At 40.3% G+C, this 16963-nt stretch overlaps 1 protein-coding gene across 5 annotated transcripts; it reads right to left on the bottom strand.

The window, feature by feature from the left end:
- Window positions 1-1765: 1765 nt before the first annotated feature.
- LOC128605786 (paramyosin-like) lies at window positions 1766-16723 on the bottom strand. 5 transcript variants are annotated; one of them, XM_053621532.1, is made up of 27 exons: window positions 16170-16722; window positions 15798-15896; window positions 15403-15592; window positions 14973-15052; window positions 14733-14890; window positions 14235-14340; window positions 13889-14140; window positions 13182-13286; window positions 12967-13089; window positions 12752-12874; window positions 12538-12660; window positions 12324-12446; window positions 12110-12232; window positions 11896-12018; window positions 11681-11803; window positions 11464-11586; window positions 11247-11369; window positions 11032-11154; window positions 10817-10939; window positions 10656-10727; window positions 10419-10568; window positions 9954-10072; window positions 7694-7756; window positions 7521-7577; window positions 7121-7278; window positions 6203-6277; window positions 1766-3962 (listed from the first exon to the last, which is right to left on the bottom strand). In XM_053621532.1, the coding sequence occupies exons 1-27, from the start codon at window positions 16518-16520 to the stop codon at window positions 3841-3843; spliced, it is 3510 nt and encodes a 1169-aa protein (XP_053477507.1). In that variant the 5' UTR covers window positions 16521-16722; the 3' UTR covers window positions 1766-3840. The 5 variants fall into 5 exon arrangements, with proteins under 5 accessions (XP_053477507.1, XP_053477517.1, XP_053477540.1 ...); XM_053621542.1 differs by having other exon boundaries at window positions 1766-3948; window positions 16170-16718; XM_053621565.1 differs by lacking the exon at window positions 11247-11369 and having other exon boundaries at window positions 16170-16723.
- Between the last annotated feature and the right edge of the window lie 240 nt (window positions 16724-16963).

Below are 16963 nucleotides of genomic sequence, written 5' to 3'. Positions count from 1 at the left end.
GAGCGCGCGTGCACGAGCAGGTGGGCGAGCACCTGCTTTTCCCTTGTTGACAATCATGACATTTCGACACGTGCATTTGTTTATGTTTCTGTTATGGCTCCTCCCCGTTCTGTCATTGGTTGTTGTCTCATGTGTGTCTGAATTGCCCTCAGCCGTCAGCCATTACAACGCTGATTATGTCCGCATATATACCGCGCGCCTCCCAGCACACAACGCGGAATATTGAGTTAGAATAGACAAGAAATTATGATAGATAACCACAGTTCATGGGTCATGTTTCAGGTCATGTTTCAGGTCATGTTTCAGGTCATGTTTCAGGTCAGTTTAGTTCACGCTGGTTTCTCCGCGTCCAGTCCCTCGCTGTAGTTTATGTTTCATGTTTTGTATCTCGACCCTATTTTCCGTGACCACGACCTTGATTCCTGCCTCGCCGTGTATGCCTGTTAGCCGATCGCCTGACCTTTTGCCTCTTTTTGGATTACGTTTTGGATTTGTCTGCCTGTCTCTCTCCTAAATAAAACCTGTTCATACTGCGCTTGCATCCGTCTGAACTTCATCACGTCACGAAGCGTGACAGATATTTTAGAGGCACCGATCCAGCTCAAATTAAGCTCTGTAACTACTCCAACTTACACTAAGATCTGAATCAGACAGAGAAAATTACTTGATTCATACATCCAAAGAAGTAATGATAGCAAAGGTTCCTACTATACAGGCACTTTTTTATTTAGAACATTCAGTTCCAAGATAAATACTAATAAAAATTACTTTAGTAAATGTTCTTGGGGAATTTGAATTCTGTATTGCAATAGAACTCCAATCAACGCTTACACTTACAACGCTTTCATAATAAAATGTACATCAGTTCTGTTCATATATATTTTACAATTAACCATGACACGTAGCTGCTTCATTGAAAAATTTAAGTTGTGCAAGTGGTCTTACTCTTAAAATAGGACAATTGTGGAATATTATTCAAACCATTCTTATAGCTTGTTACTGGTTAAATCTAGCTCTATCTTATTAAGACAACTTTAGATATAATTTCTTAAAATTAGATTACTTTTTTAATGCAAAAGATGCTTGATGAGATTGTTTAGCTTTTTACACAAAAAAATAAGACTAATTTCCTAGCAAGGCTTTTTTTTACTTTCTTGAAATTGCTTTTCATTATTATTTTTTATTTTATTTTTATTGGGTGCACTGTAAAACCAAAATGAAACAAAAGCATAGTATTCATCAGTTTGTGCTAGGTGTTGATTTGGTTAATCAGAATAATGTTCTGTTCTGTACATGGTCTGTAAAAGATGTGTGTTTAAGATAAATGTTAGGGAACATTTTAAATAGGTGCAAATACATCTACATTTAAATTTGTTTTATGTTCTTCAAACATCAAGTGAACATATTAACCTTCTACGATGGCAAGGAAAAACTCCCTGAAATCCTCATCTGGGCACACCGGATAGTGGATTATGAATCATTTCTCTTTAATGATTGTGTACTATAGAGTCAAGCAGTGCTGAGTGTATACAAGCATCAGAGTCTTTTCTGATTTCATTAGAGATTTAACTTTGTTTCCCATATCAAAGTGAAGTTATTGACTTTGGATCTGCCGCCCATTATTCCCTCTTTTTTTTTTTAAATAAATATTTCTACTATGAAATAGTCATTTAAATAAAGGCTTTTTAACAATCTAAATTGGAAGTGTGCTTTGGATTACATTTTCCCCACCAAAAAAACACCTTCAAATCATACTCCATAGACCTTCTGAGCAAAGCAGATTTGTTTTTATTATTTTGTTTTTTGAAGTTCGAATCGACTGTTCAATGATTGAGACTTGAGAGGAAACTGCTTATTACATTAGATATCACGTTTTATGTACATTTTTATGCAGCAAGCTATCACATTGGATAACAGTTTACGATAATGGTACATGTAAAGAATCACTTGATATTTTTTAATAATACAGCAAGTATTGTTCTGTCTCACCCCTCCTAAATGCCAGTGGCAGAGAGAATAACCTAGATTCCTTCTTGTGTGCATGCTGAGAGCTTCCAATAAAGTGACATATCACATGTACTGTTATGTAAATACCGGAAAAGGGACTAGAGACTACGATTCCCATCAGTCACTGCACCTCTAGAGTGTACTGTCATTCCCAAGCCGTTGTTATTGTTTACTGCTTCCTGGTTTTGATCTTTGTCCTTGCCCATATTTCTGATGATTGTCTTTGCCTCTGATTCTCTGTTTGTTGATCGCTCAACCCTGGACTGTTTATTCACTTTGTTTATTGCCTTTTGTTTTGGATTTGTCTGAGTTCCTAATAAACTGCCTGTTTACCTGCACTTGCATCCTGCTCTGAGTCTGTGTCATAACAGATTACTTCACCTACATCATGGATGCAGCAGGAGAGCAAAGGGAACGTCACGCCAAGATAACCATGCTGGCACTTAACTTCATCCTTTTTCCTCAGTGGAAATTCCTGATTCCCCCCAAACCATATGATGGATTTTCTGTTTATCCAGAAAGTTATGGTGGACACCAAGCCTGAAGAGAAGCAGTGGCTGGGGTTAATGTTATCCCAGCTCAGTGGCCCAGCCCGCCGGTGGGTGGAGTTCCTGATTACCACGAGGTCCAGAGGCCTTAGCAGTGTAGTCCAATTTGTTGGACTATTAATAAAGGTGTTCGGGAGTCCTGAATTCACCCCGACCATAAAATATTTTTAAGGAGCGCCAGCTTGTCGGACAAACCTGTCTTGCCGTTCATCATCTATAATGAAAAGGCAGACAGGGCGGCTTCCACAGCCCAACTCCAGACCAAGGCAGACAGGGCAGCCTCCACAGCTCCCGAGCTCCAGCCTGAGACCCACAAAGGAGTCTGAGACCCACAAAGTAGTCTCTCCTGTAGAGCTCCAGCCAGAGGTCAACAAGGTGACCTCTCATGCCAAGTTCCTGTCATGCATAAGATCTTTCCCCACCCTCCCTCCCCTACTGTGGATCTCACTCAGCCTGCCGATTCAACGGAGAACATCGCTCAGCCTCCCTGCTCGACTGAGCATCCCATGTTTCTGACTATTGTCTTTGCCTCTAATTCTCGATCGCTCGACTCTGGACTGTTTATTCACACTGATTATTGACTTTTGTTTTGGATTTCTTTGCATTCATAATAAATTGACACTTTATCTGCACTTGCATCCTGCTCCAAGTCTGTGTCATAATATGTACATCTTATGGAGCTACATAGATAACAGCTTATGACTATGTTCAGACACTTTATAGATGGTTTTGTAACCTTTTCATGCCTGATGAGCATCAACAGCTCTTTTTCTGAGGTCCTCAGAAATTTCCTTTGTTCGTGCCATGATACACTTCCACAAACATGTGTTGTGAAGATCAGACTTTGATAGATCCCTGTTCTTTAAATAAAACAGGGTGCTCAATCACATCTGATTGTCATCCCATTGATTGAAAACATGACACCTGACTATAATTTCACCTTCAAACTAACTGCTAATCCTAGAGGTTCACATACTTTTGCCACTCACATATATGTAATATTGGATCATTTATAAGTATAAAATTACTGTGTCATTTGTTTAATTGGGTTCTCTTTGTGTACTTTTGGACTTGTGTGAAAATCTGATGCTTTAGGTCATATTTATGCAGAAATATAGAAAATTCTAAAAGTTTCACAAACTTTCAAGCACCACTGTAGGTGATTCTCATCACCCTGACAGTAAAGAGGGTGTAACAGAACTCTAGCTTATTTATGTAATACATGAGTCCATACATAACTGCCATTTACTAATGTACCATTATTGTATAGTGTTACCATGTGTATTTATTTAGTCATTATTGCCATCAGGTTTTCTTGGCTGACGGCACTGAAGGGTCTGTGGAATGGACTCCTCAATGAACCATTGCTTTTCTGTCTCCAAGCAGTTTGAACCTGGTAAATGAGAGCTACATGTCAGAGAGTGAATTATTATCATTATAACAATAATGTGTTTATGAGTACACAATGAGGTTTTTACAGCACTTTACCAGTTTGGTTCTTTAAACCTCAATGTGGACATCCATTTGTTATTTGGATTCCTTAGTGGATTTTTAACTGATGTCCTTTATCTTTTCTATTCTGTCTATCTGATCACTTTTATTATATATGATTTATAGTAGGGATGCACCGATATTGGGCCAATACAATAACTGATAATTAGTACTTTCTTGTAGCTGATATTGATATTAATAAACAATTAAAGCTGCAAGCAGCATTTTCGGGGGCCAAGCACTCAGACTCGGTGAGCTGCACATTCACAGATACACTACAATAGTTCATGTACAATCATACAACTGTGAATTTAGGACAACCTCTTGAAATGATATAAGGAAAAAAAAAGATGTTAAAGGTCTTGACCACAAGGTGGGGCAGTCATGAATCGTCTTGTGTGCATTCAAGGCATCGCACTGAAGATAATTATCAAGTTTTGTGAGGATACATAGATGAATTGATGCACCCTTACATCCTGTTTTTTTGCATTTGTCAGCGCATTACAGGAGAACGAACGGTTTTGAATTTGAATTTGAATTTTTGAATATTCCTGTTCAGACAGGTCTCAAGATGATATAAGACAAATTTGCTGAAGACTGGACAAAATTTGGAGGAGGAGTAGCAAAAAGGCAGTTAGATGTAAGCATTTTTAACGTTATTGTAAATTTTGATCACTAGGTGGCATTGGCACGAAATCTGTTGCATATGCTCAGGTCATGGTCCTGAACATGGCTAACAAGTTTTGTGTCAGCAAAGATACAGCTTCGCTTCCTGTTTGGTGACATCACTGTCAGATTCTTTGGCCCATTACGGACAAACTATTTGGAGTATTCAAAATTCTTTTGTGAGGTTTAATCGGTAGATGACATGCCAAATTTGGTGATGATTAGACAAAATTTGTAGGAGCAGTAGAGAAAAAAAATGTTTTTGACCAAATCCAAGATGGCAGAAAATCAAATGAGGCAGAAATTTACCTAATATGATTCGTTCAACTTGCCTTAACCCAATGTATCCAGGGATACCTGGCTTTTAAATTTTGGACACATGGTTCAAAATTTATGACCATAAGCGTACTTCCGAATTAAGATAAAATTTGACCAAATGGTGGTGCTAGAGCCTTGGCAGCGCTTGTCCCAAATTTGGTCTGAATGTTCCTTAGACGCTCCCCAATCAGAGTGCCAAATTTCACAACTTTTTACCTGACGGTACTATGGGAATGCTAGAAATGACCAACTAGTTTTCTCCTGATGGACACGCAATCAGAAATGCTACGCTGACTCAGTACACCTTCTTTCACAACTAGCTATAAAGTATGTCCAATGCAGCCAAAGCTAGCAACAAGACACTCCTCCATAGTTTTAGCCATATTGCGAGCATTATCCTTATCATGTGCATCTGTTTGTAATGTTCTACTCTCCAAGCATTTGTTTAAAAGTATTGGAGATTGTTGTTGGCATATGTGATATGTGCAACTCCTGTGCATGTACCACTGCCCTTTTCACTTAAAAATCTTCATTCAGCCACTGAGTGGTTCAGGTTAGCATATTTATAGAGTCCAAATGTCAGTGATGAAGATAAAGTCTCTGGCGTTATCTTTGATCGAGTCATGTGTGTCGCCACAACATTGTACAGAGCCTGCAAGGCAACATCAGCAAAGTAGCAGCGACTTGGGAGACATTTAGCCTCCAAATGCTCAACAAGTTGGTGGAATCTCCAGTCCTCCAAAAGTGAAAAGGTTTGGTCATCAAGAGCCATAAACTTTTGATTTTGTCTGTCATGGTTTTAGCTTTTGGACTGTAGTATTTTCAAGTGGCCATTGGACAAATCCCATTGCTGCTGCTCCTTATTTTTCTTGCTAATGCTAGATATTCCATATTTAAAAAATATATATCACTAGAATGAGGAGTTTTTAGATAATTGATTAGATTAGTGGTATTGCCTTTAAGACTTTTTTGCATTTTCCCCTCGGTGAAACTCACTATACATTTGTTGCAAACTGAAATTCTATTTTTCTCTTCTGAAAACATGCAACATTTCCACACAGCAGACAATGTTACTTTGCAGTGTCAGACTGTTTTTGGAACCATAAGCTATTTACTCCAAGGTCTAAACCAAGCCTTTTAAGTGTTCATGTTGGTATGTGTCTAGAACGTACCATGGCAGATGAGTTGGGTCTCAGGTTGCTGCAGCAACTGACTGTGGTTAACCATCTCCTTGTTTTTGCAGTCGTCTGTAGTGACACAAACACAATAGTACAAACTTTCAAAGAGGGAATCAAATCTAACTTTGAACTATAGCTTACTTGTGAAGTGTGAAAGTTAAATCCAATTTACATTTTAATGGCACTGATAAATATGCAATAAAAGTAGAGACTAATGGTGAAGGATACAGCACAGGAACAGCAGGAACGTTTTGCACAATGTATTTTTACATCAGGTTGATACTTTGATTAGGAAACTGGAATACTAGATTATAAAGAAATCAAATCTCAGAAATGATGAGACAGGGTCCATGAATGGGCTCATAATTTATAGCAGCAGCTGCTGTTGTTTTCTGGACCATTTTACAAGATGCTTTCAATCTAGCTGAAGTGTATAGCAGATGTTTAAAACTATCTAAACATTCAGGTTTGCTTAGGGTATCACATACTTTATCCTTGATTAACATCCATATAATTATTTATAGATATTAATCAGTAAAAAAAACAATATTTCAGTAAAAATAATCATTTCATATTACAAATCTTGTCATATTTTATCATAACATTATGACATTACAACTTATTTCTATAAGATTGTCTATGTATGAAATGTGTCTCTGTTGGTGTTTTTCCAACTACAGAGAGAAAAAGGGCAATTCTTGCTCAAAAGAACAAGGTGCAAGAAAACACAAAAATATGAGTGGACCCATTCTAAATCTTTTAACATAGAATGCCATATTTACTATTATGTGATTGCAAAATTCAAGGGCTTAGTTAAGAATTTTCACGTGCTGCTTCTGACTGTCTCATTATAACTCATTATCATATTATAAGTGTGTATGAGTGTGTATTAAGGAATAAAGGGGGTCTTGCCTTCTTTGGGGGAGATGGCGGGCACTCTCACTTCACTAGTCTTGTAGACATGCCTATCGGAACCACTGCTGTCACTCACTCTGACAACCATGGTTTGTTCCATACTCCACTCTGTAGGTGATCTCTCACACTGGTCCAGGTAAGTGCATGTCCTCAGCCTGGGAAAGTAAAAAGGCTGAAGATTAATTACTGAAGCAGAAATTGTATGAAGGTGGAGTATGGGCATAGAAAGTAGGATTTAAGATTTCTGTAGAATAAGCAGAACTTGATTGTATAAGGGTAAAATACTTGTGTTACTTTTCTTGTTTGTCAATTGATTGCTGTTCTCGTTGCAATTCTTTCCTCCTATACATGCTATTATTTTAACCAGGAAATAAACTATTTCAAAAATTCTCTTTACCTCCTGTGGTCCTTTGGAGAGAGTAAACTTGGAAGCTCAGGCAAAAGCAGCAAACGTCTGAGAGCATCCAGCAAAAGAAAGGAAAAAGCACAGGACATGACAGAGTAAATATATAGTTCCTCATTGATGTGGAATACATTTGAATGGATTTAAAGCTCAAAAAGCAAACATACGGTCCAGGAGTATTCATGTCGACAGGGCGATCACAGGAGAGGCAGTTGAAGTTTGCCAGCTGTCTGTTAGGAAGAAGGAAAGAAGATTAATAATAATAATAATAATAATAATAATCATAATAATAATAATAACTCTGCTGTATTTTTTATGTACTGCATTCTTCATATACATTTTATCTAAACAGCAAACAGAAGAGCAAACCAGTTATCTGGTCTGTACGAAATACATGCATTTGTTGAAGTTTTGTATTATTATTATGTCATAGAGCATAGACCATAGACAACTAAAATGAGAATTTCCCTGCATCAGCAGAATACAGCAGGATGTTAATCAGCAACGTTGCTTCTGTGAAGTGTAGTGTCCAAAAGCCCAATGGAAAAGGTTTGTACAGTTTACTGATCATTATGAGGTACGAAATTTGGTCTGCAACAACTTGTTCCAAAAGTTCAATCAAAAATGGAAAATACACTGGCACAGAAGAAGCTATCTTGGCTTAAATGGGGCAATCACATACAAGTGAGCAGAAAATACACATGGTTATATACAGTATCTCACAAAAGTGAGTACACCGCTCACATTTTTGTAAATATTTGATTATATCTTTTCATGTGACAACTCTGAAGAAATGAGACTTTGCTACAATGTAAAGTAGTGAGTGTACAGCTTGTGTAACAGTGTCAATTTGCTGTCCCCTCAAAATAACTCAACACACAGCCATTAATGTCTAAACCGCTGGCAACAAAAGTGAGAACACCCCTAAGTGAAAATGTCCAAATTGGGCCCAATTACCCATTTTCCCTCCCTAGTGTCATGTGACTTGTTAGTGTTACAAGGTCTCAGGTGTGAATGGGGAGCAGGTGTGTTAAATTTGGTGTCATCGCTCTCACACTCCCTCATACTGGTCACTGGAAGTTCAACATGGCACCTCATGGTAAAGTACTCTCTGAGGATCTGAAAAAAAGAATTGTTGCTCTACATAAAGATGGCCTAGGCTATAAAAAGATTGCCAAGACACTGATCCTTGCCAAGACCATACAGCGGTTTAACAGGACAGGTTCCACTCAGAACAGGTCTCGCCATGGTCGACCAAAGAAGTTGAGTGCACGTGCCCAGCATCATATCCAGAGGTTGTCTTTGGGAAATAGACGTATGAGTGCTGCCAGCATTGCTGCAGAGGTTGAAGGGGTAGGGGGTCAGCCTGTCAGTTCTCAGACCATACGCCGCACACTGCATCAAATTGGTCTGCATGGCTGTTGTCCCAGAAGGAAGCCTCTGCTAAAGATGATGCACAAGAAAGCCCGCAAACAGTTTGCTGAAGACAAGCAGACTAAGGACATGGATTACTGGAACCATGTCCTGTGGTCTGATGAGACCAAGATAAACTTATTTGGTTCAGATGGTGTCAACGTGTGTGGCGGCGACCAGGTGAGGAGTACAAAGACAAGTGTGTCTTGCCTACAGTCAAGCATGGTGGTGGGAGTGTCATGGTCTGGGGCTGCATGAGTGCTGCCGGCACTGGGGAGCTACAGTTCATTCAGGGAACCATGAATGCCAACATGTACTGTGACATACTGAAGCAGAGTGTGATCCCCTCCCTTTGGAGACTGGGCCGCTGGGCAGTATTCCAGCATGATAACAACCCCAAACACACCTCCAAGACGACCACTGCCTTGCTAAAGAAGCGGAGGGTGAAGGTGATGGACTGGCCAAGCATGTCTCCAGACCTAAACCCTATTGAGCATCTGTGGGGCATCCTCAAACGGAAGGTGGAGGAGCACAAGGTCTCTAACTTCCACCAGCTCCGTGATGTCGTCATGGAGGAGTGGAAGAGGACTCCAGTGGCAACCTGTGAAGCTCTGGTGAACTCCATGCCCAAGAGGGTTAAGGCAGTGCTGGAAAATAATGGTGGCCACACAAAATATTGACACTTTGGGCCCAATTTGGACATTTTCACTTAGGGGTGTACTCACTTTTGTTGCCAGTGGTTTAGACATTAATGGCTGTGTGTTGAGTTATTTTGAGGGGACAGCAAATTTACACTGTTACACAGGCTGTACACTCACTACTTTACATTGTAGCAAAGTGTCATTTCTTCAGTGTTGTCACATGAAAAGATATAATCAAATATTTACAAAAATGTGAGGGGTGTACTCACTTTTGTGAGATACTGTAGCAGCATCTTTTAGAGTCTGGCTATAGAGGGAGAAGCTATGAAGGATTCTTCCACTTAAACAGACTGACATTGTTTGCATTACTCACTTCTTGAGACCAGCAGCATCATCACTTTCTGGGGCACGTTGCACCTGTAGCTCCTTGTAAATTCTCATCTGATAATCCTCTAGCTGCTTCTTCAGAGGATCAAGCTCAGTGTAGTTCAACTGAAACCAAAGAGACACAACATTACAATCAGATGTGTATTCAGAGTTCTTGTTTGTTTTTACTTACAAATTAACAAATACTTTTTTTTATTAAATTATGTGTCACTCCTAGTTAAGGAGAGCTGTAGCAGTGCACATTTAGTGTTCTTTTTGCTGTAGCATATGGTTTACCTTACAAATGGCTTGTTGAGTAAAATCAAATGTGCTAGACCAAGCAATCACTAAATAATTTTGACACAAACGGGAAATCTATACAATGATATTTTGACAAGCTAGTGTGGGTGTGCTTCAGCAGGACCACCAAAAAAAGGTTTTTCATGTTAAGTCACAGATCTGTTCTGTTCACCTTGCAATCCAGTTCCCTGAAGAGCTTCTCAATAACCTTATGACAATGATCCTCATGTCCAGTCAGTAGATCCTGAAACGTCCTGTTCAGCATCACTATTTTTGTATCACACTGGAGGACCTTGGTATCCAGTGCCTGCATGTCTGCTTTCTGAATGAGGGAGAAAAGTTTTAGCCACTGAAAATGACATTGGAAGGACTTTGTATTTGATAATGTGTTACAATTTAAGACACTCACAATGCTTTTTACAATTTTCACTGCCTTCTTGTCTGCCTTCTCATCCAGCTCCTTCATAGTCTTGTACAGGTGCTGAGTGAGAAGCATATTAATTAGTACATGTATTTTTCTAAGTCTATAATAATGGTACACCAGTGCCAGTTTGGTGCAGTATTCCTTACCTCAATGTGACTTTGTTCCTGCATGTGATCCTTCATCAGCTGGGTGGTTGTACTGCGGAGCTTCCCGAACTCAGCCTGGAGTTGCAGGACAGTCCTCTGCACATCACTTGTCAACTCTGTGGTCTGGGATAGACAATGTATAACAGTGGTACTCCAATGATACTTTTGCACTGTATTTTTTTTACTTGCTATAAACCAAACTCAATATTGCTTACCTCAATATGACTATGTTCCTGCATGTGATGTTCCCTCAACGGGCTGGCTGTACTGTGGAGCTTCTCACGTCCAGCCTGGAGTGGCAGGACAGTCCTCTGCACATCACTTGTCAACTCTGTGGTCTGGGGTATACAATGTATAACAGTGGTACTCCAATGATACTTTTGCATTGTATTTTTTTTACTTGCTTTAAACCAAACTCAATACTGCTTACCTCAATATGACTTTGTTCCTTAATGCGATGTTCCCTCAGCGGGCTGGCTGTACTGTGGAGCTTCTCACGTCCAGCCTGGAGTTGTAGGACAGTCCCCTGCGCATCACTTGTCAACTCTGTGGTCTGGAGTAGACAATGTATAACAGTGGTACTCCAATGATACTTTTGCACTGTATTTTTTTTTTACTTGCTTTAAACCAAACTCAATATTGTTTACCTCAATATGACTTTGTTCCTGCATGCGATGTTCCCTCAGCGGGCTGGCTGTACTGTGCAGCTTCTCACGTCCAGCCTGGAGTTGCAGGACAGTCCCCTGCACATCACTTGTCAACTCTGTGGTCTGGGGTATACAATGTATAACAGTGGTAATCCAATGATACTTTTGCACTGTATTTTTTTTTTACTTGCTTTAAACCAAACTCAATATTGTTTACCTCAATATGACTTTGTTCCTGCATGCGATGTTCCCTCAGCGGGCTGGCTGTACTGTGCAGCTTCTCACGTCCAGCCTGGAGTTGCAGGACAGTCCCCTGCACATCACTTGTCAACTCTGTGGTCTGGGGTATACAATGTATAACAGTGGTAATCCAATGATACTTTTGCATTGTATTTTTTTTACTTGCTTTAAACCAAACTCAATACTGCTTACCTCAGTATGACTTTGTTCCTGCATGTGATGTTCCCTCAGCGGGCTGGCTGTACTGTGCAGCTTCTCACGTCCAGCCTGGAGTGGCAGGACAGTCCCCTGCACATCACTTGTCAACTCTGTGGTCTGGAGTAGACAATGTATAACAGTCGTACGCCAATGATAGTTTTGCACTGTATTTTTTTACTTGCTTTAAACCAAACTCAATATTGCTTACCTCAATATGACTTTGTTCCTGCATGCGATGTTCCCTCAGCGGGCTGGCTGTACTGTGCATCTTCTCACGTCCAGCCTGGAGTTGCAGGACAGTCCCCTGCACATCACTTGTCAACTCTGTGGTCTGGGGTATACAATGTATAACAGTGGTACTCCAATGATAGTTCTGCACTGTATTTTTTTACTTGCTTTAAACCAAACTCAATATTGCTTACCTCAATATGACTTTGTTCCTGCATATGATGTTCCCTCAACGGGCTGGCTGTACTGTGGAGCTTCTCACGTCCAGCCTGGAGTTGCAGGACAGTCCCCTGCACATCACTTGTCAACTCTGAGGCCTGGGGTAGACAATGTATAACAGTGGTACTCCAATGATAGTTTTGCACTGTATTTTTTTACTTGCTTTAAACCAAACTCAATATTGCTTACCTCAATATGACTTTGTTCCTGCATATGATGTTCCCTCAACGGGCTGGCTGTACTGTGGAGCTTCTCACGTCCAGCCTGGAGTTGCAGGACAGTCCCCTGCACATCACTTGTCAACTCTGAGGCCTGGGGTAGACAATGTATAACAGTGGTACTCCAATGATAGTTTTGCACTGTATTTTTTTACTTGCTTTAAACCAAACTCAATATTGCTTACCTCAATATGACTTTGTTCCTGCATATGATGTTCCCTCAACGGGCTGGCTGTACTGTGGAGCTTCTCACGTCCAGCCTGGAGTTGCAGGACAGTCCCCTGCACATCACTTGTCAACTCTGTGGTCTGGGGTATACAATGTATAACAGTGGTACTCCAATGATAGTTTTGCACTGTATTTTTTTCACTTGCTTTAAACCAAATTCAATATTGCTTACCTCAATATGACTTTGTTCCTTCATGCGATGTTCCCTCAGTGGGCTGGCTGTACTGTGGAGCTTCTCACGTCCAGCCTGGAGTTGCAAGACAGTCCCCTGCACATCACTTGTCAACTCTGTGGTCTGGGGTATACAATGTATAACAGTGGTACTCCAATGATACTTTTGCACTGTATTTTTTTTACTTGCTTTAAACCAAATTCAATATTGCTTACCTCAATATGACTTTGTTCCTTCATGCGATGTTCCCTCAGCGGGCTGGCTGTACTGTGGAGCTTCTCATATCCATATATATGCACATCACTTGTCAACTCTGAGGTCTGTGGTACACACAAACAAATACACATAAAAACACACTCTCACTCACAAAATTTCACTAACTGTTTCATCTTGATTAAAGTTTTGGTGGATCTGGAGCCTATCCCTCTCCCAGGAACACTGGGTATGAGGCGGGAACACGTCATGGATGGGATGCAAGAGTTTACTATATTGTAATATTGATCACACACTCACAGCTATTTACACCTAGAGGCAATTTACCTTACTGGCATGAGAGGTGGGAGTAAACCTAAGAACATAAAGTAAATGCAAACAGAGACAACGCAAACAGTAACCTGACATCAGGCTCAAACCCAGGACCCCCAAACCCCTTCTGAATCTGTGATGTGGTAATGCAACCTACTGTGCCACTGTGCCACCCCACATAAAAACAGATGTAGGTGACACTTAGAGCTTACGAGGATTACTATCAATACTGACTGATATGCAAAATTATGGCAGTGCAACCAGAAATAAAAAGTATCTAAAAAGTACTAAAAAAGTATCATCCCTATGAAAACAAACAAGGTTTTCAATAAATATATACAATTCTGATTATGACTGCAAACGTCTAAACGATACAAGTTTGTGTGTCTGTACTCACTGTGTCAGTGATGAACGTCCTGTCACTGGTCTCCTGCTTCATAAGACCAATAACGATGCTCTGCAGATTCTCAAAGTGCTGAAAGAGCTCGCTCGTCTTCATGCTCAGATCTGCCATGGCTGAGAGCCATGCAGGTTCAGCAGCACCTTCCTTACCTGATGGGGAATCCTGACCTTCCTGCTGTAGGCTCCATGATAGCATAGAGGATGAGGATGCCATCACAGTATCTAGCTTGGACTGGAGGCTGTCCAGCTACAGATAGAGAGCAAATAAAGTGGTTTAGTATATCAAAAAGTGAGAAGACTGCACTATACCAATTAATTAATCTTTCTCTTCTCTTTCTGACCTTATCCTGCATTTCATTATCTGGGCTTCTCTTCTGTTCCAATCTGATGGTCAGCAGTTCTTGCTTCATATTTTGCACCTCCTCCAACAGCTTCTGCACTGCACTCCTGTCAAAGTGTGTGTGTGACAGTGTAAGAAAAATTGTGAGGATGTAAATAATAGACAAATGTTCCAGTGAGGACCACTAACCATTCTCTACAATTGTTTTTTGTGTTCAGTTTTTCACATACACTTTTATTTCTCTTGACATTAATGTAATCCTGATCTCAGGGATCCCATGGCCAATTTTGATCCTTTTGCTCCAGGCTACAAATAGTTGTGGCATCATTACACAGATTACACAGAGTTAAATCTTACATGTACTGGTGTATTTGCACATCCAAGTACCCCTGGCTAACTAACAGTAATACAAAGAACTTAATATTAGCATTTTTAAAGTAAGTGAAGGGGCTACAACTGCTCCCAGTGCTGTTTCCTGTGGCCTGTGAATGGAATTTACCTGATGTCAGCTGTTTGCAGACGAAGCTGCTGCTCTAGCCCACTGAAACTGTCTCTGCTCTGGCTGAGTGTCGCCTCAGACTTGGAAAGCTCCTCACCTAATCCTGAACTTTCTGACATGTTCACTGGGCCCATGTCCAAAGGCTCCACCTCATATACCTGACATCATAATCTAGACTGTTAGGTGTTTGTGTGTGGTTAGGTGTGTATAGGTGTAGAAGAGTAAGTTCATTTTCATTACCTTCTTTCTATCTACCGTTACAGCATCCACCAACTGAGTTTTCAGTTGTTTCAACTGATGGAGTATATCGTCTCGTTCTCCTAAGCAAAAAATTAAATACAGCATTAATGATACATGCTTTTCCACGGCCAGATTTAGACAGGTTGTCCAGCTAAACATGCACAGCAGGAAAAGTGGCATTAAGACTAGTATATCAGACAAATCCATATCTTGTGGATTCATACAAGGACTCTCTGTATTTTGTTTTTTAAACATAGTTGTCAAACTCTAGTCATGGAAGAATTAATGCTCCAACATTACTGTAAGTTTACAAATTAATATTAAGTCATATAATATAATTATATATTAAATATACTTCTTTATTCTGCCAATATTGGGAAATTCCCTAGTCTAGCTGCTGTTGTTGACAGTAGGTGCATACTCATGTTACCTTCCAGGCGTTCCACACGAGCCTCCAGGCTCTCGTGCTTCTCCTGTAGTTCCCCTACGTCCGTCAGCGCTTCCAGTGTCTCTGGGACATGCTCAACCTCCCTGCTGACCTGGGACTGGGTCTGGCCAGCTAACTGGTGCAGGGCTCCATCAGATAAAGAGACCAGACGATCTTGCTGACTTAGCAAGATCTGCACGTGTTCCAAAGTCACGCACAGGAAAAACAAGATGAACTGATTCAGTTTTTTTGCGTTCTACTATTATGTGACTGAACTGTGTTATATTCTGTGTTTACATTCTGTGTAAATTAATTGATTGCAGTACGAAATGATATTCTGATTTTGACCATGTTGGATGTAATTGATAAAAAGGAGTGAAGTATATGAATGTGGTCACCTGACTAAGCTGATTTTTAAGCGTCTCCACTTCTTTCTTCAGGCTGTATATCTCCTCCTTGAGCTCCTGATTCTTGTTTACCAAGTCTTGAATGAGACACTGAAAACAGAACATATGGGCCTTCAGATACCTGATGTGGGTTCATTTTAAGTCTCTACACTAAGAAGCTTTCTTTGGCAAACCATTAAACATTACAGCAACATCACACTAACTAACAGTAACTAGTAAAGTTCAATATGTGCTACATTACAAAAGTGAGAAACGAATAAAAGTGGGTAGAAAACATCAGGTTATTACTGTAGCATTAGATTACATTTCTGCAGGACAGTAAAAGGAGTTCAGATGATACAGAACTAGAGAATGAGTCAAAACCTTGGACACTCCTTCCTCGCTGTCCTCCACTTGTCCACTCCTGTCCGAGGTGGAGAGGCTCAGCAGCTCTGTACCGCTGAACAGTTTCTCCAGCGCCGCCTTCTGCTCATCAATACTCCTTGAGCTTTTCTCATCCGGCTGCGACTCAGCGACATCGCGGCCAACGTCCGCTTTCCTTCCATCCGCTGCCTCTCTCTCGGCTTCAAGGCGCTCCAGCCTGCTGTGCATACTGTACATCATACTGTACACGCTTTCACAGTTTACAACAAGTCCCCCTCCATGAGAACTGATAAACTGCTTTAGCTGTTCAGGTAAATTGTCTTCTGACATTTTCTCACAGAACGTGTTCATCAGAGTCTCTGTAACAATTGCTTGCTAGCGGTCTGATGTCTAATATATAGTCGGATTGATTTGTAGATGTAACAGTCGATCAGAATGTCTCGTCACGAATTCGAACGCGTCACCGTAGTCAAGGAAACTATTGACAACAGAAAGTTATTCATTCTCAGTCTCTCCTCCCTCTCATAATCAATATTGTATGCCATGTCGCAGTAAAAAGCAGCTAAGCCGTTAACTAGATAGGTCAATTTCACTGACGGTCGTGACAGCTACCTAGACCTGTATATAAACAAAAACTTTCCGAATTTAATGTAAATCAAAACTTTATACTTTATACCAATTTCAAATATAAAACAACAGCAGGAATTGTGCAAAACTGTAGCCCCATGAGCACAAATACTGCACATCTATTACTGGATCAGCCCATGAAATTCAATATAGCTGTATCCCTAATA

Source organism: Ictalurus furcatus, chromosome 1 (assembly GCF_023375685.1).
Source record: "Ictalurus furcatus strain D&B chromosome 1, Billie_1.0, whole genome shotgun sequence".
Classification (NCBI taxonomy): domain Eukaryota; kingdom Metazoa; phylum Chordata; class Actinopteri; order Siluriformes; family Ictaluridae; genus Ictalurus; species Ictalurus furcatus.
The sequence above is the reverse complement of the archived record's forward strand: the minus strand, read 5'-3'. Positions and strand labels throughout refer to the sequence as shown.

What these genes read in the sequence shown, in the direction of transcription:
- LOC128605786 (XM_053621532.1), bottom strand. Translation starts at nt 16,520, where the DNA reads ATGAACACGTTCTGTGAGAAAATGTCAGAAGACAATTTACCTGAACAG. An exon ending in CTGCAAACAGCTGACATCAG is followed by an intron (nt 14,341 to 14,732) that starts GTAAATTCCATT and finishes ACACTTTGACAG; the next exon opens with GAGTGCAGTGCAGAAGCTGT. An exon ending in ATAATGAAATGCAGGATAAG is followed by an intron (nt 14,141 to 14,234) that starts GTCAGAAAGAGA and finishes CTCTATCTGTAG; the next exon opens with CTGGACAGCCTCCAGTCCAA.